We start from the raw sequence: 22,115 nt of genomic DNA, 5'->3' as shown, positions 1-22,115 counted from the left end.
CCCACCCACCCCGAGTCCAGCTTTGCTGTCAGTGCCTCTGGCCGTTCCTCAAAAGTGAGCCCGAACCCATATGGATAAAATGTTCCCTCATCTCTGCTTCTGTAAGCAGCGTTTAAAAGCAATTTCCAACATTCCAAGCAGATGCTTCCGTCTACGCTAAGCGTCCTGATGTCATCTAAAATTAACCAGCGCTGAGCATTGCTCACAGGCAATGCTTTGGAGTGCATTTTAAATCAACCTTCACCGTCTCCATATTCTCCTGGCAGGCAGTTAAATATGTCAAAGCATCCCTGCAGTGGCATTAAAAATGCTAAAAGCTCTTCTTGTTTTTAGAGGACATCAACCAGGAAGTCCGACGTTGAATTTTGAACTCTGAACTTTATGTACTTACCACACCCTGTTGCCAGCACTTTTAACTTTGCGTAGTACTGTACTTCTATCGGGCGGCCCGGTAGCCCAGTGGTTAGCACGTCGGCTTCACAGTGCAGAGGTACCGGGTTCGATTCCAGCTCCGGCCTCCCTGTGTGGAGTTTGCATGTTCTCCCCGGGCCTGCGTGGGTTTTCTCCGGGTGCTCCGGTTTCCTCCCACATTCCAAAAATATGCATGGCAGGCTGATTGAACACTCTAAATTGTCCCTAGGTGTGAGTGTGAGTGTGAATGGTTGTTCGTCTCTGTGTGCCCTGCGATTGGCTGGCAACTGATTCAGGGTGTCCCCCGCCTACTGCCCGGAGACAGCTGGGATAGGCTCCAGCAACCCCCGCGACCCTAGTGAGGATCAAGCGGTTAGGAAGATGAATGTACTTCTATCCAGTCAATAGTACTTGTCCTCAGTAGGGTCACGTGTGAGCTACAGTTTATCGCCGCTGGATTTGGGAGAGAGGCAGGGGTGCACGCCATGGAGTGGTCACAAGCCAATTCCAGTCGTATACATTATTGAAAAACAAACAAACAAAAAAAGTACGTGACTTGATAGAGTATCAAAATATCCCAGCTCCCACTGTCATTTGCTCTCGTCTTTTCACTGAAATAAGAGTCACAGTTCTCTTCATCTGCTAAATTAAACGGTGGCGAAAACAAATTATTCTGGCAAACGTGAAGGTATCTGTTTGCCGTGCAGCATTATTCATGCTGATATTCGCCCGCAAAAAGGAGGTCACAGACATCGAGTAGCCCGCATGGAGAGCCTCATGAAACATATGCAAGGTGAGGAGAAAAGAGGGAGCATGTATGACATGCTTGTACCAACGGTGCACCACAGAGACACAGTAAATATTCATGAAGCTAGAGGGGACCATTAGCATTTCTGGGAAAACACACAGGCGCGTGTAATTCTTAGTTATACAGTATTCCTGATGGCCGAGTCTATTAGCGGATCAACTGAAGAAGCGGGCCCCGCCTGCAATATTCGCCTGAAAGTTTGTTCACGTCTATATGGACCGTTTCCACTTTATATGTTAATGCGCAATATTGTTTACCAGCCAATGTGTATCTAAACACCTGTGAGACTGAGGGCCTCTGTGCAACAGAGTGTGCGAGCAGGCGGGTATGTGCACACAGGTCGGGACGTGCGTGACTGTTTGCGTGTTTGTGCATGCGTGTGTCGACGTGTGCAAGACTGCTTGCCTGCAGTCCTTTTCAATCTCGGCAGGTTGACGGAGTAGATCAGAACTCCCGGGCAAATTCAAAACAAACACGGGGATTGACATATGTTATGGAAAGCGATGCTTTATTTGTCATTTTGGGGGATTTCGCACAGATTTTGAGCAAGTGGATGAAAACAAAATAGCTGAGCTACTGAACAGGTTGTCAGGGTATTACGGTTTTAAGAAATGCCGGGTTAGGTTTGGACGGATACGTTTGCTGTCATACGTCCACAGATCCATTGGGCCTCAAAAGTTAAATCTCCAAACCTTTATGCCATATTTCCTAAACTTCGGTTGTGAACATACAGTCCCGCTGTATGTCAGATTAAAAGCAATAACCAGTTGATTGCATCGCATTTAGTTTTGAAATTTGTACTAGCCCAGTCAGTGAACTTCAGGTGGCCCGACACAGTCGCGTCGTGGCCACGGGCCACTGTTAAATGTCAAAGCGTGACACTGGGTCATCGCGCCCTGTTGAATTTCTACATTTGCTTGTAAGGCCTGTAGAGGGAGCTGCTCTGGCTCTTCTCATTATTCACGCGAGCGTTTTGAATACAACACGTACACAAACAGATCGGAAGATGATCACACATTATTGGCTGGGGAGGCCAAGAAAATGGGAAAGTAGGCCAGTTTATGTCTTTTGTCAGACTGATTCCTCTCCACATTGCTTTACATCACTCACTAAAAACCTGACTTTGAATGATTTTGGCAGGGCAGTTGTGACCTTGGCAAAGAGTGTCCCATGAGTAAGGACAGCTGCAAAATACTGAGGTGACCTTGCGGTGAAACGGTGCGTAATACATATTCAAAACATATACAGGGCCTTTGTTACACTGCTGGAAGAGTTTAAATTGAAAAAAAAATCAAATACCAAGTATTCTTGGACCACATCCGGTAATTACTTGGCATGCTTGTTCATGATAATAATTTTAAAAAGGAGCAAGAGAGCCACCACAGGTCAGGAGGAGAATGCATTTAAGCAGCTGTGAGCTTTTGAGTGAAAGGAAACGTGTGCCCGCCATGTGTTCATGTATGTGACTTTGACGAGATGAATTATTCACCATAACCCTCGGCAGTGGTACAGAGTACACCCTCTGTCCTGTGAGCAGTTTCGCAAGTCATGCATAAGCGTGCGAGAGCAGGTACCGGCCGAGAGGAAGCTTGAGTGTGCCGTCGCCAAATGGAATGTACAATAATCCGCGACATGGAAAATGTTTACCTCATGGAATGCTGAATAAATGTATTCATCTCAAGATTAGACCAATAAATGCAAACTTTGAATCGTTCTGTGAATAGAGAGTTGGTCCGACTATCACTCGTGTGACAGAAATCAGAGCGGGCGCGGACCTGAAATGGAATCCGGCTTTATATCTTATTTACCGGGATTACAAATACTCCCAAAAGTCATTTCGCCATGTTGGACCCTTCCCAAGTAAAAATACAAAACATTGAATACTGCAATAACCCTTTCAATGATTTCTTGTTTAAGATGTGGACATGCTGAATTACAGGATACGGCCAACTTTTCAATTCAAACACATTGTCAGTTGTCAACATTTGTGAATGACAAGCTAGATTTTCCCCCTCATTTTAGCATTTGCTGTCAATCGCGAAAGGGAGTGGGACAGTCTGTTGCTTACCAGTCATTCGGACTTGGCAGCTCATGAATCCACGGTATCGGGTTCTCTCCCACAAATCCCAAGTCATCGTGCGAGCTTGAAGATGACTGGTCCGAGAAGTGGACGGGAAGCAGCGGTGGCCTGTCGTCCTCGATCAACACAATGTCATCCTGTGGCATGTTCACAGTCGGAGACAGCTGGTATTTACCTATCGCAGATGACAAAAGACAGAATGGATCGAGTCAGCCTGCTGTCATCTTGACTCAAGAAACTTTTTTGGGGGGGGAACAAAATCAACATTTAATTTCACGAAACTCCCATCCAGTGCTGTTTTGCAAAGCTGAATGTCAGCAAAAGCCCAAAACTGACATCCAAAGCAAAATTCTAATATCACCCGAGGCCCGACCAAATTTTAAAGTATGAGTCATCGGAGCCGTTCTCCTCGAACATTTTCAGAGGACAAAGATGTGCAGGAGAAGAGCTTTTCTGATTTGTATTCCGTCCTGCGCGACCTTCCCTGTAGCAGACCTCTTTGAATTGCCCCTTTACATCTCCTCAGCAGTCAAAGTCAATAGGAAACGCGCCGCGTTGGTTGACACTCAATAGCGAGAGCGGGAGAAGAAGGGTTGTTCAGTCCTGTGAGATGTCCCAATGAGTAGAGAGGTGGCGGATTCTTTCTGCGCGTTGATCAGGCCTTTGTCTCGGTAAAGGGTGGAAAGTTTTCAAGTTTGAAGGCAAAGTCAAGAAAAGAGTTTGAGAACACATCTGATTACAATTAGACAAAAGGCATTGAGAGATGCTCAATCCTTTTGTGCTGTGCCTGTGTTTTCATTAGCAGAGAGACATTTGGACGATTTAATGGCTGAGGCACAACGTTCGCGGAGTTGCAAACAGCAGAGAACAACGTTCGCCCTGCCAAAACCCCCAAAATGATTCAAACAGGTATTTAATTTCACAGAGTGCCAACTAATGACAGAAGCATGCTGCGGAAGTAATTTTGAGCAGCAATTACCGTAGCCATGAGGTGTATAATTCAGTTTACTTTGTTGCCGGGACAAAATAAATTAATAAATGGGAAAATAAAGATACGAAACAGCTGTGCAGAGGAAGCAACTGCCGCAACTAAAATGAACCTTTAACTCAACTGATAATACAGTCCAATATGTTTCATGTCTCGTGGTCTGTGAGTCATTTGAATTTACACAAACCGCTGTTATTTTTAAAACATGTTGTTTGTGAATGAAAATGAGGCCGGATTCTCGTGGAAGGATATTTAGATTTAGCACCTACAAACAAGTTAACCTGCCAACATTGTATAGGGGAAATGAAGGCAATTTCTCACTTGGGCAGCTTGACGGGGAACTCTGGGTAATTGAATTCATGGGCACTGTAAATCAGCTTGGGGAAGGCCAGTCAAAAACTCCCGGCAATTGCTGAAACTGAGCTGTCTGGGTGAGTGGGTTCAATTTCGCTGGACATTGATAACATGCATACATACAGTGATCATACTTGCTCGTGCTGGTGATGTTTGTCTGAAATGATATGGTCAGGGTTCTACATGTATCTGAATAAAAGCATGTCCCTGTTATGTTATGCGGGATATGATAAGCCGATGAGTGCTGCTCAAAAAAAGCCTCTTTTTTTGCATGAAGAGAACTTTATAAAAAAATAAAAAATAAAATGCCCCATTTTATTTTTTTATATGGCCAACCGTACCGCATTCTTAGATCTCTGATTTTGTCTACATAGGGTTATGTTTTTTTTTTAATTTATTCCATTCACAGTAAAGTCTGGAAACGCATGAAGAATAAAAATCTACTCTCTGCCCGTTCTGTTCAATATAATATAATACAGTTAAAGAGCATGTGTGGAAAGAAACAGGTTGAACTGAGTGGTACGGTGATGATTATAATTAGAGAAGCTGCAACTCTTGCTTTTGTCACTATTACAATAGCACAAAAAGTACTTAGACTTCACTGATGCACATATCAGGACAGTTGACAGCTAAAATGTTTCAAAAAAGTTCAAACTTTTTTTTTTCCATCCGATTTTACTTAAAGTGTCTGACGCAAGTTTTTTGTTGGTATGCCCTCTTTTAAAAATGTAAGTTCAAACATACAGGTTATCCACAGAGGTGTATGAAGGAGTGCTTCTCTGAATTTGCAATAGGCCTTGGAGGACGTCTCTGCTCTCAATGTGGCTTTTGTAAGTAGTTATTATTTATTTTCATATTTTTTTCCTCTCAAGATCCAGAAAGGGTTCATATTTGGTTATGCTTGACTTTTTGGAAAACAATGATTTTTTTTTCTTTTTTCAGTGCAGTTCATAGAGTTTGTTGAGGAGGAACTTGCCATTTCAGAGTGTCATTCCAGGGCATGGCTCATGGCCATGGAGTTGGAAAAGTACTCTCGATGCAGGAAAGAGCGATCATTCTCTTTGGCGTGATTTGTCAGCAAAAAGGTGACTTATTAGCACTTTCACTCCGTGTTTGGAGGAACCGAGGTGCTAATGGGACACCTCAATTCACATCCTAACATGTGACTTTCTGTCACAGTCAGGTATTTCACTTTATTTATTTTATGTCATTAAAAATGTTCAGATTCTGTGCCAGCTGTTTGGTGATATTGAAGCCGCAATGTTTTTTCTCCCTTTGGCGTCGGACCATTTCCGGTGGACCAGTGGATTCACTCTTCTGACTCTCTGCCTTCCGAGCAAGGTGCCACCCACTGAGATATTGAGCTCTAAGGTGAGAGGTCACACGAAATGGACTTTTCTCCACTTGTGTCCAAACCGCATACTTCTACTTTCTGCTCTGTTTTCTTATCCTTCCCTTGTGGTTTATTCATCTGGGGCGCTTTATGGCCTATTGACCAGAATGATGGCGGGGTCGGGTCGTTCGTGAACCCATGCTGCCAATGCCATCAGTCCCGTACATATATCGGAATGGGTAATTTCACTAAGTACACGCTGTTGGGGAAACCAAATGCTCTGAGAGTGAGGCACAATTTGCTCACAGTGTTCCCCAACCTTGCGCGTGGGATTTTGTCGTCAATGCAATTAAACGCAACATTTAGTTGAATGACACTGAACTCGACCAAATGGCTCAGACGTTAACAAGACTGAGAGACGACACCACTCAAGCACCGATCTAATATCATTTTTTTTCTTTTTTTCTATTCACACATTTTATCATCATAAATAATGGGCGCAAAGCACAAACAAAGCTAGCGCCAATCCACCGGTCGATGCCATCGACAGAAGGAACAGTGGTTGCCTTTGAGATCGGCTCTCGCGAGACAGGTGCTGCGACACTTTGTGTTTGGGACATTTCATGTGGGAGGAAAGATAAAAGTGAACATGCACACACTACATCGCAACAAGATGTTCTTTTCCTGTTTTCCAAGAGGATTTTCATTCATCTTTGCCACCTACAGATCCCACACCCTGCTGGCTTGGGAAGCTTGGCCAAATGGTCACATTAATAGACAGAGTGTTGGATCGCGGGCTTCAATTTTCACCCCAGCATGTGGACTTGACACCCAGCAGCATTTTTCAGTCAGACAGAACGGAAGGTAAAGCCGGGTGTGATAACAACCTTTGCATCCTCGCCTGGCTGTCACTGTCACACTGTGCGCGCACTGGAAATTTCACTCCACTTCATAGTTCTCCTCCGCACACCCAATGTCATTCCGTTTTCTCCGTGCGAAAGAAAGTCCTGCCCTTCCAGTCCCCAAAGGCAAAAGGGTGGGCGGTTTGAAAGAAAGAAAGAAAGAAAGAAAGAAAGAAAGAAAGAAAGAAAGAAAGAGAAAGAAAGAAAAGGACTAAAGTGTCAAACACATTTAATATGAGCCAGGAGTCGCCCAGAATATAGTGCACTTCACCCCCTGCTTAGTTATGGATTCAGCCGAGAGCTTTGTGCATGCGTGACGACCAAGCTCACAATACCACCACACCGCATGGTTTGCTGAAGAAAAAGGGGAAAATTGGATTGTTTCTTACTATTAATATCAGATGTGTGCGGTTCATACACAAAAATGTACACATCAGTGAGTCTGAATGATGGTCTGCAACCCCTCATCAAAGACCACGGGTTAGTTACGTTGTAATCAATGACAGCATCTGGCTCAAGTGTCATGTCAGACTGTTCTCATGTGAATGAAGTCGAATACTGTGTGAAAAGTAACTTCAATAGCTCGACTTGTCCCTATGGCAACCATGCACAAGATGATTCAAATAGCCTTGACTGCATGCACTTACATGGACACGCTCCACAGATTCGACGTTTTCTAATTTACCAGTTCTCGATAAATCGAGCTGTCAGTCAAGGCCCAGCATATCATGACCTTGCAGAGCCACATCATAACATCTGCCCCGCAACCACAACTTTCACATCTCACTCATCCCGCGCAATCTATGTCAGAACAGCTACTGCCTCAAAACATGTATTTTTTTGCCCTCGAAGGTCTAACAGTAGGACAACGCCATTTTTATTGGTATCCATTGTCAATGTATTTCAGTTGTGCCTATTTCGACAAATAATAAGCTGCCAGGATGAATAGACGGCGACCTAGAATAAATGAAATATTTTTGTGATGTTTCAAACTCAAGTAGTGTCTCCCAAGACTAAATTATAACGTCGGAGAAAAGAAGGCCTGTCACAGCCAATCGGCATGGGTTAATGAGCGCAAGGCTCAGAGGCAGCTTCAAGACAAAGAACAAAATAGACATTTTTGCTCGCAGCAAGTCACAGATCCAAGACGGCGCTGAGCTTTAGTCGTCATGTGAACTTTGCAGCCTTCATTCTGAAAACTTTTCCTATTGACCCGTTGGATTGCAAGTCTGCAGGATGAGATGGGCATCGGGCACCCTTGAAGTTTCCAATGGAGAGAAACATTCTTGCCCACAGAGCGGCGGCAGTTGCAGCTTTTGATCACAGCGGAATTCACACAAGCCTATGTCAGAACGGCCAATGGAATAAATAACTAAACTAGGAGGAAAACGCAATCAATTTGGATGTATTTTTGTTTGTTTAACAGATGAAAGACAATCTTTAAAAAAAAAAAAGGGAGATGGGGTGTCAAAGGTATGGAGTCAAATGTCAGGCTTATTGATCTGAAGGCTTAATCATCAGTGGCAGAGTGGCACCACTCTGACTGAACTCCTGTGCGTGCGTTCATGATCCGCATATGAATGAGAAGAGTGGGATGACGAAAAGGCGAATTTCATTGACCGATGACAATGTCACCCCATTCGCTATCGCTGGTTAAAAGTCAAGTGCTTCAAGAGGGGCTCAAGATGGAATAGGAAGGGAGCAAGAAGAGATGAAAGAAGGTGATGGTGGTGGTGGTGGGGGCGGGGAGGGTACAAAGTACAGTAAGCAATATATATGAACACGAGACAACAGAAATCCCTATTTGCGGACGGTGAGGTGAGATGAAAAATGGCTTCATTCCATCATCCCATAGGAACAGACTCGCTCAACCTGGCTGGTGCGCACGCAAGTGAAAGGCACATTGATAGTGAGATGACAGCAGTGACTGGTGGTGGATTGAATTGCCAATTCCAATACGGTCAAAGAGCTAAGATGTCAGCCAGTTGATGTCGGCAGGACAGATTGGGAATTGGCTTGAGTGAAACCGGTCAGGAATGGAGTGAGCACGGGGGAGATTAGCAATGACGTTAATCCCTTCGGGGCTTGAATGGTGAAACGTGGTGTGTCGATGAAGAGCTATCGGGGTGCGGAGAAGGTTGTGAGAGAGCACTGGGGGATATCAGAGAAGCTAGCACTGTTTTATAAAGACACTTTTTTTTTAATGTAAATGGCAAACACATGCACATTTTAGGACCTTGTAATCTGACTGTAACTGTGCTGAAAGAGAGCATTGGAAAAAAAAATGACGTGAATATGACTTACCAATCCGTCCAATTGAATTTGCTCGTGGTGTGGAGGTTTTCTCAAAACCGTCAATGCTTTCATACAGGGAGTGGGAGATACGGCGCTCGTGTTTTTCTTGATGGCTGGAAGGGTTTCCAGGATGGCCCGGGATAGGTGGGCTGCCAGGGACCTCCTACAAAACACAAGACCGGGTGAGTATGAACAGAAGCTTCGACACTTGTACACATCTATAAGAATATAAATATGTGAAAATAAATGGTGGCACAAGGAGCTCAGAGTGTGAGTTCAATTTCCCAAAGCGGTAGAGCAGTCCAAAGTTGTATCTCATTTAAATTCGTCCATGTGTATGGAATGGAAGTGCTCATTTGAGTGTTTGACAAAACGCCGTTCTCCAAAATCATGTTGGAGAGACTGATCTCAGCTTGCGTCAGTATTTTCCGGCTGAGCGATGCGAAACGGTTCCCGCAGTGAGCTAAGCTGGCCAAGAGCCGATAAAAACTCCACGGATTTCCCGTGGGTCGATTGGCATCTGTCTCAAACAATAAATCCGGAACAAGTGATATTTGTCATGTGGCCAATGTGGAGGCCTGCTAGTTACCCTAATGTACACATCAGTGCATGTACCAGTTTTGATAAGTGAAGAACGGTTTAGCCTTTGGCTTCAGGAGACATTGGTAGAGATGCATTTTGTCTTCAACAAACTAGAGACCTGTATAGAACATTTTTACAGAGACCTCGCTCATAGCCCAATAGTCAAGATCTGTTTGACTCTATAACTCAAGCATGATTTGAACCAGGAGTCTCAAGATAATACAGTTATTGATGTCCAAGATTTCTCTTCTGGCTTCCAGCCAGGACAGACAAGCGTAATAGAAACCTTGGACGCAGAAAAAAAACAAAACATGAGGTCAAGAAAGGGAATCTCTGGCAAACACAGTGATGAAATTTGCATGATCTGTTGTTCCTCTAAATTATGAGAGCTGCCATGTTAAACTCTCAAGGGAGTGGCAAAACCTGGCTCGAGATCGGAGATGCGTACAAGCCAACTGGGACTTATTGGATTGGTTTAAATAAGGTTGAAAAAACAGCTGAACAACATTGATGAAAGCGAACAGAAGAGCAGCAGTGTGCATTAAACGAATGCCTGGGTCAACGCATTTATATAATATGATCACCACAGGCAGTGGTCGTAAATAGGTGGCCCTCGACGATTTGAGACTCTGTCAGGTTCAAATTTGCGAAATGAAAATGTATTTGACACGCTTGACATTCGATCAGTCAATCCCATGTGGTGGTTGCTTGGCGTGGAAAAAGTCGTAAACTAGGAGCCGCATTGTAAACTACTGGCTGAGAATGGACAGATTAAAACACCAGAAATATAAGGAGAAGAAATATAGATCAAGATAAAGAAAGAAATCAGACAATCTCACCCTGCGGATCTGTTTTAAATAGAGTTTGTGTTCTGTTGTGAAATCCCGAGACTGTGGGCATTACTATGCCAGAGTAGTACCGGTAATCAAAAATTTAGGTTACTTCCAAGAGGACCTATTCAACGATTGCATTATTGAGCGCAAGCATCAATTAGCCACAACTTCAGGCCCAGAGAGGTTGTTTGCAGAATGTGGAATATTTTTCCTTGATATTTTTGGGCCGTGATGCGAGGTGGGGATGGTCAGTGAACCTTCCAATTGTTCCCCACCCTAACTTTAACCGCAACCCAATGACTAAGCAATCAGTTCAGCACAAGAAATATTTTGATCATTCAATCCAATCCAATACGGTACATTTTCATCAAAGACCTTTTTTTTTTCTTTTGTGTGTGTGTTTCTTGAAGACTTTCTTCTAATCATTTTTTGTTACCCCAGGGTGTGTTTAATATGTCCTAATCCAGTTTTCTGAGTGGATTAACCTGTAGACTGAGCAGGAAGGAAGAAAACTGACTGTGCTTATTTCAACTTTGATTTATCACAAACTCATACGTGTGTGTGTGTGTGTATCGCCTCCATTTCTCTGGGGCAATATTTGTGGTAAATGCAAACTCATACACAAATTGCTTTGGCCTCTCTGTCAGCATCTCGCCGACCTTCAGTTGCAGTGAGGGGAAGAAAAGAAAGTGTTGACAGAGAGTCTTAAACTGTCACCCAAGGCTAATAATGTCAAGTCTGTTGCCATTTGCCGGCCTTCTATCCGAGCATCAGCCTGTTGCCATCGCCCTAATCCAGTCACCTCTACCGTAATGCTGTAATTACCGACTTAAGCTGCTGCATCTCGCCACAGGCACACGCCAAGTCTCTCCAGACGGAAAGCTCACTTCCATTCGTTTAGATCATACCTTAGCAAAAATTCCATTTGCCCGAATCAACCCAAACATCCACCAATAAAGACACAAACGTAGGACATGATTGCAGTCCAAAAACTGCCGCTATGGTTATACTCGTGATTATAAAACCAGTGTTTCCTACTGATCATTTTAACAGGTTGAATTGTAAAAAAAGAGAGCGTAAACACTGAGGGCTGGTACAATCTCTTTTAGCAGGCCGGCATATCCCTTTGATTGCAAAATATTTTGCCCAAAAGAAAATAAAAGTCACACGTCTAAAGATACCTTAACTATTGCTATTAATGATGTTTTTAATTAATTTCTTTAGTTATGTTACTTTATATTTACAACTTCAAACACTGCAAGGATCAGTGGAGAGCAAATGGGTCCAATGTAATTTAATGTTCATCCCTTCAGTCACAATTACACATTTTGTTCCTGCCTCTCTATGCAACGCTTCTGGTCCGCGGGGAAGAATGAATTCATGATAGACCACACATTTAGGTTGGCATCCTTTAAACAGAAAGAACGCGTGTGACTGTTTGCTTTCATAGGTACACCTACCGACTATGCTGGCTATGTTCTCAGACACAAAAATTTCACCAGTGTCGTCCTACACTGGGGCCAAGAAGCCCACTTAACCACCAGATTCAATATATTATTTCTCAATTGGTCCTATTGAGTTTCCCCTGCTTCTCCTAAACGAGTTAGTCCGCGGAGAGCAGGCCGAGAATTCAAGGGGCGGAGGCGCTAGAATCGTATTTGTGCTACTCTGCTTCCTCTCCTTCCCACAATACTGTTACCGCTGCATTGCAAACCGCGTTTCCCAGAATGCATCATTAAAGACGTCTTTCACTCAACCTACTGAATATGGGAATATGCAGGAATGTTTTTATTTTTATTTAAATATACTCTGTATATATATATATATAAAACACTACGATAAATGCCATTTCAGGAATGTTGCTTCCTTGTTAGCCAGCATCTCAGGGTTTTAAGTTCTCCAGCAGCAGTGGTCAGCTCAATACTAATAAAACCATAAATTACTAGGCTGGGGTTTTGATTGATAGCTCTCTCCAGGATTTATCGATCAGCTCCTGGTCCAAGAGTATGTCGTTTGTTCAGGCCAGCAACTTCCTTCCTCCTTGTCCCTTTACATAAACGTTCCCTAAGTGACTTCAGGGCTTTTGGAGTGCATGACAAACAAGTCCGTCAGTGGCAGGCTAATGATACTAACTTGAAAGATATTTTTATTTCAACACGACACCCAGTAGATTGGCTGTGTTGTGACTGAAGGGTACGTTCAGTCATGTCTGGCAGCAGTTGTTGTTGTTGTCGTTTGCAGGAACGCAAATGTCTGCAATGATCAATATAATTGATTTGATGAGTAATAAAAAGGAATGATACGTTTGTTTCGTGCGCAGGGTTAGGTGGAGATTTTCTGAATACACCTGCACACCTTGTGAAAAATGGGATCATGAATGCAATGCATGTGTGTGCAAGTGTCAGGTGACGCGGGGGTGATGGATCGGTGTTTGTGCGCAAAGTTCTGCGTCGTGACGGTAAGAAAAAAAAAGCAGATCCAATCAGTTTGTCAATAATGCCTGTCAGTGCAGGAGATCTCGGACTTAAATGACACCGCAAATGTGCGTACAGGCACGGGTTGACGTTCTGTGGTCGATTTCAAATCTGTGCCCGCTAGAAGCATATTCATTATCAGGCTGTCCACTTTCAGATAGATATAGGTGTGATTAATACCATGAATGCTGGGGGGGAGGGGGTGGGCATGAACTGCGGCTGTGTGACAGACAGAAACTGATGCTCGCTGAAACTTCTTTGAAAGGAGACCGCAGAATCAGATGCCGTTTGTTGATGGTTATTGTTCAGTCCCAAGACATTGTTCATTTATTTTACCTGCCTGTTCGATTACATTTCTTCATGCCCCCCCATCCCCGCAAAAAATGGTCTCCATTTGTTCTCTGCTGCCCTCACTCCCTGCCCCAACGCCTGCTGCCATAATTTCTGTTATGCATGTCCTCCGACTTCATCAAAATCCAAGAGTGTTTCATTAAATATTATGGGAGTATATACTTCTCTCCAATAGTACTGGAACAATTTTGGTTTGGACATCAAAAGACAAATACTTTACATCTGGGTCTACATCTGGATGGGTGTGTGAGTCTGAATTAATACTGGTCGTATATGAAATTTTTCATAATACATCCTCAAGATGCTATACATTATTAATTCCCGGATGCCTTTTCATTCTGATGTTTTTGAGGTTTTGGTATTTGTTACTTGGAAAGCCTTTGATGCTTTAGCATAAAAAATGATTTCAACTGAAAATATGAGAAGACAGCATCATTTGTAACGAAAAAAAAAGTAATAGAAATGTAAAAGAAAAAAAAACAGTGATAGTAATTTTCCATGAAAATTGGAACATTAAAGCAGCGTGGCATTAGAATAAATGGAATTGAAATTGCTTTTTCTGAAACGTGATTTAACATGAACACACGTCGCAGAACAGTCATAGAACAAAGATACGGAAAGAAAAATTAGGCCGTATGAAGAAGCAGTCATGCAATTACAAAGCTTCAAACAAATCGTCAGTGACCAATCGTCTCCTTGATCTGGGGAGGAAAGATAACTTTTCAAAGACGCGCCTGAAGAGAGAAAATCATTGTTCATGGGGGAGATCTAGCGGAGATAGAAGTGTGCCTGTGGTTCATATGCCCTTGCGCGTAGGACACGGTGACTGAAATCAAAACAGTTGTACGCGAAAGAAAACAGGATGGCATACATTCGTACTACTTAAAGGCTTTCATTGGAAGAAAACCAGCGTGATTGTCATCCGTCACGTACTGGGTACTACTTCAAAGCAAGGGTCTGCTACAACTAAGAGGAAAACTGGATATTTTTTTTTTCTTCTTAACTCAGAAGTTGAGTGTGAGTGGATATAGTAAAAGTTTTTTTTCACTGAATGTAAATGCCCCTTGGGTTGTTCAACTGGAATTTAATCCAGTGTGGAAAGATATGCGTTATTTGGTCGCGCACGCAGCTACTCTGCAATCAATTTCTCATCAAAAGGGCATTGATTATATTTTGAATATATTTCTGTACTCAAACTTAAGTGCATATTTGAATTTCAAACTGTATAATCTGTGACATTTTACTATGCAGGCCATTAAATGGGCTAGTTCAGAAATATTGGCTAAATCTTTATGTATTCAAGTATGAAGATGTATGGATGTAGGTGTGCTACTGTGAACCCCCCCCCCCAAAAAAAAAATTGCTCTGTTGTAGAACAGGCTGCAGGACGGAGCAGGTTCCCCCTCCGATGCATTAGTGCGTGCGGCTCGGCTCCTATCCCCCGCAGACAGTGATGGATCTGATTCATTTCAATGGTGGCCCCCAGTGCTCAGTTCCATTCTGCTGGGTGACAGTGGCAAACTGGCGCTGGTTCCCCACATGCTATCTGCCTGGCCAGGGGTCCGGTATTGTGAAGGGGTGGGGGGGGGGGGGGGGGTTGTTGGTTGCTTGGAGGAGAAGTCTACTTTTCCGATTGGGGACCTGCCATGATCTTAGATTCTCACTCCTCTTGAGCATCATGAAAAACCGGCATGTTGGCATCGATTCAAATTACCTTTCAGGATTCTAACTTAGTCCTGAACCGTCATGTCAAGTGAGTATCAAAACGTAACCTTATAACATAAGGTCGGCTATCACACTGCGGAGAGATGGCCACTTTCTCCATGCTGGTGAGGGATTTAAAAGGACAAGTGAGGAATTGGAGCAAAGTGATACAACTCATTAAACCTCCAGGCTGTGCTTTTCCAGAAGGAATGGATGTTCTCCTTCAAGTGTAACGGAGGAGAGGGGCGGGGGGGTTGCATGGGAAGTTAATGTAAATGCCAAGGGGAAAGCAGAAAGCACAAAACAGCCCTGCATTTTACAAATTCAAGGAGCTGCAATACAGCGGGAACAGACAATTACTGAACATGTTTTGTTTTTGGAATAGCCATCGAGCTGGGTGCCGTTTGTGCAAAAACTATTTATCTGATGCTCGAACAGTGAATGATGACAGCCGGAAGAAAACGTATGCATGCTGCAGTACATTCAAAAATAGAGGTGAAAAAAAAGTCAATTCAAAACAACCTTCCTGCAAGTTTTCTGCTCAACTATTTGCTTATATTAATCTCAAACCTTGCTGGAATAAATCTTCCTTTATCGGACTATCTTACTTGTGTTTTTCAGCAAAACTGTCAATCATAACAGAGCAAAGCTTTTCTTAGATATCAGATCAAAGGCCCAATGTGGCCCAAGTCAGTCACACCGAGGATGGAAATAAATGTGTGCCGCTATCAGCTATCTCACACGGGAAAAGAGAATATTGGAAGGTACTTTATGGCCGCCACGTTTAAGTTATCCCTTAGTTATTTTGCAGCTCCGAAATCTACAGTGAGATGGATTAAGGGTCGTCGCAGTATGTCGCATGCACACGGTGACGTTACACCAGAACCCTTCTTTTTCCGCAACCCTCCCATTTATCTGGTTTTGTGTCCAGAAAACACCTGCAATGGACCTGCAACGTGCACACGGAACTCGACAGCATGGACCACTGCACCCGCATATTGTGTGTATTCAGAAAGTTGGGAAAATTACACATGCAGCTATGTGGATGCATGAATTCATTCACTCAAGCGATGAGAAGTCAAGCCTTTGTGTCTGCATTGCTTGCTGAGTTCGGCTGTGAGATACCTCTGTGTTTTGGGCCACCCGCCGGGCTACGATGAGCTGGATCATCCCTCGTTTGTTGCCTTCGACTGACATGGATTTGCGTAGCGTTTCCATGGCTTCCTGATTGCTATTCTCAAGCAGTGACTCTCCATTGACTGCGATGAGTTGGTCATTTATGCGCAGACGCCCATCCTGGAGATAAACGTTAGATCTCCTCAAACCAATAGATACTGCATTTTGGAGGACCAGCCTTGTAAACTTGAATATGTTTGTGTAGCTAGCTAAAGGAGGGACGGGTGTTACTCGCCTTGCTGGCAGCACCTCCATTGATGATGGATTTGACAAATATGCCCAAGTCGGCGTGGTTCTCCTTGGACCTGTTACCTTTGACGCTGACCCCCAGGCCCGCTGAACCAGAGTCATTGAGTGGGATCTCAAAGGTCAGGAACTCCCGTATACCATCGGGGGTCAACACCAGGTCGTCATTCCCTAGCTGCTGGAGAAATTCAGGACAAACTTAGTACATCTAACTAAATACAATACGAATCCATCAATTAAAATAATTATCAAAAATTAAACGACGTGAGAGAAGTTGGACTGAGTCGATCAGGGAAACAATTTTCAAACGATATGTAAAGATTGGAAAATGCTCATCGGTAGTGTTTAAACTTCGTTGTTCTGTGAATATGCCAAGCCACAGTCAGATAAACCGACAAGCATTTCAACCCCAACTGGCAGGATGGTCATATGGGATTAATCCCACAAGAAAGTTCATCTTTAAAAACAAAAAAGAGGCTTCTCTGAAAAAGAGAAGCGACATGGCTGTTGACCGGTTAGCACGTCGACCACACTGCGCAGAGGTGCACGGTTCGAATGTGGTCCTGGCCTTCCTGTGTGGAGATTGCATGTTCTCCCCATGCCTGCGTAGGTTTTCTCCGGGTACTCCGGTTTCCTCCCACATTCCAAAAACACGCATGTTAATGGAACACTCGAAATTGGCCCTCGATGTGATTGTGAGCAAGAATGGGCAAAATCAGGAGGAAAAAAGCCCAGTTGCCTGAGTCTCAAGTCACAGACAACATTGTGCTTTGTTGACGTGTTCCCTGTTTGCAGATTGAGAGCACGGGAGCAGTTCTGGGATGTCGTGATTGGCCAGATAACGTCCAGTTGAAGATTAATGGCAGTAAGCACAATCAACCCAGGAGACCTCACTGCAAGACTATTTAAATGGACGCGTATCGGGACACTTGCACGGCGCCAGATGGATGGCCGCAAGGTGCGTGCTCCTCACAGCTGCTCGGATAAAGTGTTAAGCACAGGGAAGAGGTAAAACAGAGCATAAGCTGTTCGTTTTCTCCCTTCATGGGCTAAGGAGTTATTAGGATGCGGCAGGGCAGTCAGGTGAAAGTTCTTTTGAACACCACCCAACACGCTAGACAGCCATGATTTTTTTGGTGTGTATTTTTTTTGCTTCTGCTATTTCCCTTTCATTTTCGACCTCTGTACTACCCACCAGCTGTTTTTTAATTTTATTTTATTTTTTGCACGTTCTGACCCTTAGAGCACCACAATGCTTCAAAACCCACGGTTACAGCATTAAAAAAAAAGAAGAAATGAGAGGCAATGGTCTTTTCCAGATTCCTTCAAAAACGGAGACTCAGTTTGATGTCAAATTTCACTTTCAATGTGAATCAACATCACCCCACACTTTATGAGGTACATCTTGCACCACCCAGGAATAATAATAATAATTGATATGAATTCATATTTGAAACAAATTAGTAATGATCAATTATTTCTTCTTATTATTATTGACAACAATCAATCAACCCAAAATTATTCATTATAGTTATAAAAAAAACCCTTTTCATCCAGCCCTTACATCGTGTTAAAACGAGGTCAGACTGAGTGAATGTAAGTGTTTAAGGTGTGTGAGTGCTTGAAAGCCCACTCCCTCCACAATGATGACAGAATAACCGCCCACTCAAAGCAGTGTTCCGGGAATTGCGGGCCAAGGCAGAGGATGAGAGAGCAGTGAAACATTTTCATTAGACAGGAAAAAGTGCTGCTAGGCTCGAATGAGTATGTCAGGCTGCCTGACAGGGCCTGTTGCGTCGATTCAAGACGGCTCAAACTGAGCTGGATACGACTAGCTCAGAAACCCGTGCTCACAGTCCGCAATGGGAACAGGCTTCATTTAGGAGCGCGGACTCGCATGATGGACATAACGCCCAAAATGGCCACCCTTTGCTGAATTGTTCACTGTGTGCCTGCTTGGAATTTGCGAAAGTACACAAACCCACTCGTTGGACCCTCCATGCCCGTGAAAGATTTCGAAGAATCGTGATTGTCCTGAACTAAAATGTGTGAACTGGAGAAACGTCTTCAGATAAAAAATGATGCCGTGGACCGGATACGCCCTGAGTTTGACACCTGTGCTTTAACCCAATTCCAACTTTTAAGAGACACATTTATGCCCGCCGACACTTTGTTCGGCCAGAGACAGCCATAGATTTTTTTTACAGGGGTGGTGGCATGCGACTCGGTGAACAAAGAGGGACAAATGGAAGAAAATGCTCTACATTAGTCTAAAAATAGTGCACCTGCACCTGCGATCCTCTGCTTAATTGGGCTTTTTATTTTGTTTCCACCTGACTTCACTCGTCACATATGAACAAGGAAGGTGCACTGAGGAAGCAAGAACGCCTTGGAGGAGGGGAAACGGGCAAATGAATCACAATTAGTCCTTTTCACACACAAATGCGAGTTCTCCGCACCTCAATGCCTAAAACAATTAACACTGCTGGAAACTTCTCTCCACACTTGGCCTAATTTGGTGACATAAAGGTCATTGGAAATAAATTCAAAGAGGCTAAAAGAAGTCAGCCATGGGTGTAATTGCAAAATGTGTGATGAGTATTGTCATAACAAATTTCTTCAGGCAGTGTCATTTTGGTGACAAAAGGTCTAGATGACGACAAAACAAATCCAAGCTTTTTCAGGTACAGGGGAATTTTCAGAAGCGTGACGGTAACAAGCTGGAAGGAGGTTTAAAGGTTTAAAGCAATCTTGAAGCGAGGGATTGGCGGCATGGTTTTCTTGCGTAGAGTAGGATTATCCAAAATTCCAACGCTCAGAATGTCTACTTGTCACATTTATTTTTAATTGCAAATGTTGATGATGCCAAAGGATCTTCCTCGGCAGATCACGGTAGTAACGGTGGCTGAAAGAATGGCTGCACTCTATCCGACAGCATATACAGTACACCCTTCAATCTATTATGGGCTGTTGAAACACATCGAATCCTCTTCTGGGAAAAGGTAACCGTCGCCACGAGTGGCCTTTAACAACCTTGTTTGTCAGCAAGGGACTATGCTGCAGCGCAAGCTCCCATTCTTTGCACCGACAGCAACCATAATTATAGGAACAGCTGCTGAAAAGTGCTAAACGAAAACAGGTGGCGCTGCGTGCTTGGAAATCATTCGACAGGCTGCCATTGTCTTCGATAGCACTTGGAAGGATAATCTATAATTATGACAAAGCATCGGTTGGGGCTTCAAAGATAATACAGGTGGGGGACGGCGGGGTGGGGGGGGGACTCATCAGATTACTTTGTTTCATCAAGAACATCGTATAATATAGTCGACCCTAAGGGCTCAAACTTTATAGCAGCTTGCAAAAAAAAAAAAAAAAAAAATCGGAAATTGAGCAGATATCCCTTACTGCCTGTGTTATGGTGATTTTCTTTCAAATTGTGTCTGGAAGTTCCCGTAAAGGTACTTCGACCACAGCAGTCAGTTACTCTTTCTTTGTCTGTTTCATTCACAAACAATAATGGCTAGAAGTTTTTGATCCGAAGCTCAACGGCCACCGTTTCAGCACAGAGAACATTTTTCCTTTAATTATTGGAGGAAAAAATAAACGGCTGTGACCTTCAAAGGTTAACTTAATGTTTGAACAGCCTGCAGGAATGCATGGGACATGCGAGGCGAGTTTCCTCGTTTGAAAAATAAATATATAAAATGACAAAACGGTCTTGTTTTATAATAACAAAGCTAATCCTTGTTACCAGGCATCATCATTCAAGTATTTTTCATCGTGATTCATAGATTGAAAGGCAGCCCATACCATTTAATTGTTCAAAATAGCGACAGCAAGTCATAGATGACCTTGCTCATTCCAGTTAAATCCACTACGGCTTTCCAGAGCCTTCCCGTATTTTTTTTTCTTATTGTAATTTGAATAAGTGATGGACTTTTTTTGCTAAGCTAAAATCCATTGATTTATTCAACTGCCCGAAAGAGAAAATAAATGCTGTGTCTCTATCGCCTAATTAACAAGAACACTGAGGTAAGAAGCATTGCTCCACTGTAAGTCTCATCTAATTATATTAAGACCAAAGACAAGATTTTTTTTGTGGGGGGGGGGGGGGGGGGTTGTGTCAAGACAGCATTATATCAATTTAGTCCCACTTATCGCCATCTCATTCCTGTACTGTTAAAGTGACAATAGGGTGCTTTGACAAGCCAGCAGTTCTTTGCTATATATATGCACAATGGGACAATGAGTCAAGTCATGTAATAAATACATTTCCAAATCTACCGCCATTTTCTAGCCCCGCACTTGTTCAGAGGTTTTTAATGTCTTCAATCCAGAACGCAATTCCAAATGAAATGCCCGATGACAGCGAGGATGATAAAGCTAAAGTTGCCCTTGAGGAAATGAAATGAAGACGAGTGAACTGAAGTCAATCGATCTCTGGATCATTTGTCTTCCGGCCTCGATATGACAAGCTATGAGTTGTACAACCTTGAAGATCAATTTTATCAGCGGGATGATTAAAAACACCGTCGACCACAATCAGCACTCATAAAAGAAAAAAATTTAAATAAAACGCTTGAGTTCAAGCACGTGAATTCACGACTCTCTTTTTTCTCGATCCAGCAATTTAGATGACTCAGAAAAACAGCGTTAATTTATGATTATTTATTGCGATGATCTTCCTCAATCGCTGTGCAGCTGTAAAATCGGAATATGGGGGATTTTAAATCAGGCCACCAGGGTTGGCACTTATGAAACGGGCCATTAGCCCGCTATAATTATCAACAGCGCTGTCATTCGTTTGTCTGACGCATCTCCAGCATTCACAGAGGCCATAAATTCATCTGTCACATCAGTCAGAGGCTGCTATTAATTGTGCAATTAAGAATCTCATTGCTTGGCAGATATAGCTACTAATGGATCAGTGACAAGTGAGATATGATCACTAAAGGGGATTTTAACGTACTCTTTAATTGCTCTCACGTGGACCGCACTTTTAGGACTGAGACTCGTTAAGCCCATTTGTTCGTCGCCGTTCAGAAAATGTCAAAAATAAAAAAAATAATAAATGAAGCCCACTGAATGATGTAAGAACAGCAGTCTAAAGCACTCAGCAAATCCATATTTTGAGTTTTTTTTTTTTTTCGCGTGCAATGATTTAGCATCTGCGATGGGGGCAAAAATATGTTTCATATCGAGGCCAACAGCAACAAAAGCCAGTTAATGTGACAGCAGGGGCTGAGAATTAAAAAAAAAAAAAAGAATATGGTATGCCTTATGTTCCAAAGTTCATCAAAGAAAAATATATCCAGTACACAGACCTTGAACAAAATTCCTTTGGAAAAAAACATGATTTTATTTTAATGCAATTGATAGCCCCAAAAATATAAATAATAAAAATAGCCCCCCATCCCCAATGGTAATTGAAGTCATAATCGAAACACGCTGAGAGTGCGAGATAATCCTGCTGGGGTGGGAAAAAAAAAAACAAAAAAAATAATTCAAACCAAAGGATGATACGGTACGATTGTTGGCACATAAGCAGGTATGTGTCAATCAGAAAAAAAAGGAAAAC

The 22,115-nt window shown here is 43.1% G+C and overlaps 1 protein-coding gene across 7 annotated transcripts in view; it reads right to left on the bottom strand.

The window, feature by feature from the left end:
• The window catches only part of LOC127593336 (partitioning defective 3 homolog), a 170,165-nt gene that overhangs the window by 67,387 nt on the left and 80,663 nt on the right, over positions 1-22,115 (bottom strand). For 6 of the 7 annotated variants that reach the window (XM_052054708.1, XM_052054707.1, XM_052054705.1 and 3 more), the window contains 4 exons: positions 16,527-16,715; positions 16,241-16,411; positions 9,181-9,334; positions 3,288-3,474 (listed from right to left, as the gene is read on the bottom strand). In XM_052054708.1, coding sequence (XP_051910668.1) covers positions 3,288-3,474; positions 9,181-9,334; positions 16,241-16,411; positions 16,527-16,715 — 701 coding nt within the window. The remainder of the gene's footprint in view (positions 1-3,287; positions 3,475-9,180; positions 9,335-16,240; positions 16,412-16,526; positions 16,716-22,115) is intronic. The other variant, XM_052054706.1, reaches the window with a different exon arrangement.

Source organism: Hippocampus zosterae, chromosome 20 (genome assembly GCF_025434085.1).
Source record: "Hippocampus zosterae strain Florida chromosome 20, ASM2543408v3, whole genome shotgun sequence".
Classification (NCBI taxonomy): Eukaryota; Metazoa; Chordata; class Actinopteri; order Syngnathiformes; family Syngnathidae; genus Hippocampus; species Hippocampus zosterae.
The sequence above is the reverse complement of the archived record's forward strand: the minus strand, read 5'-3'. Positions and strand labels throughout refer to the sequence as shown.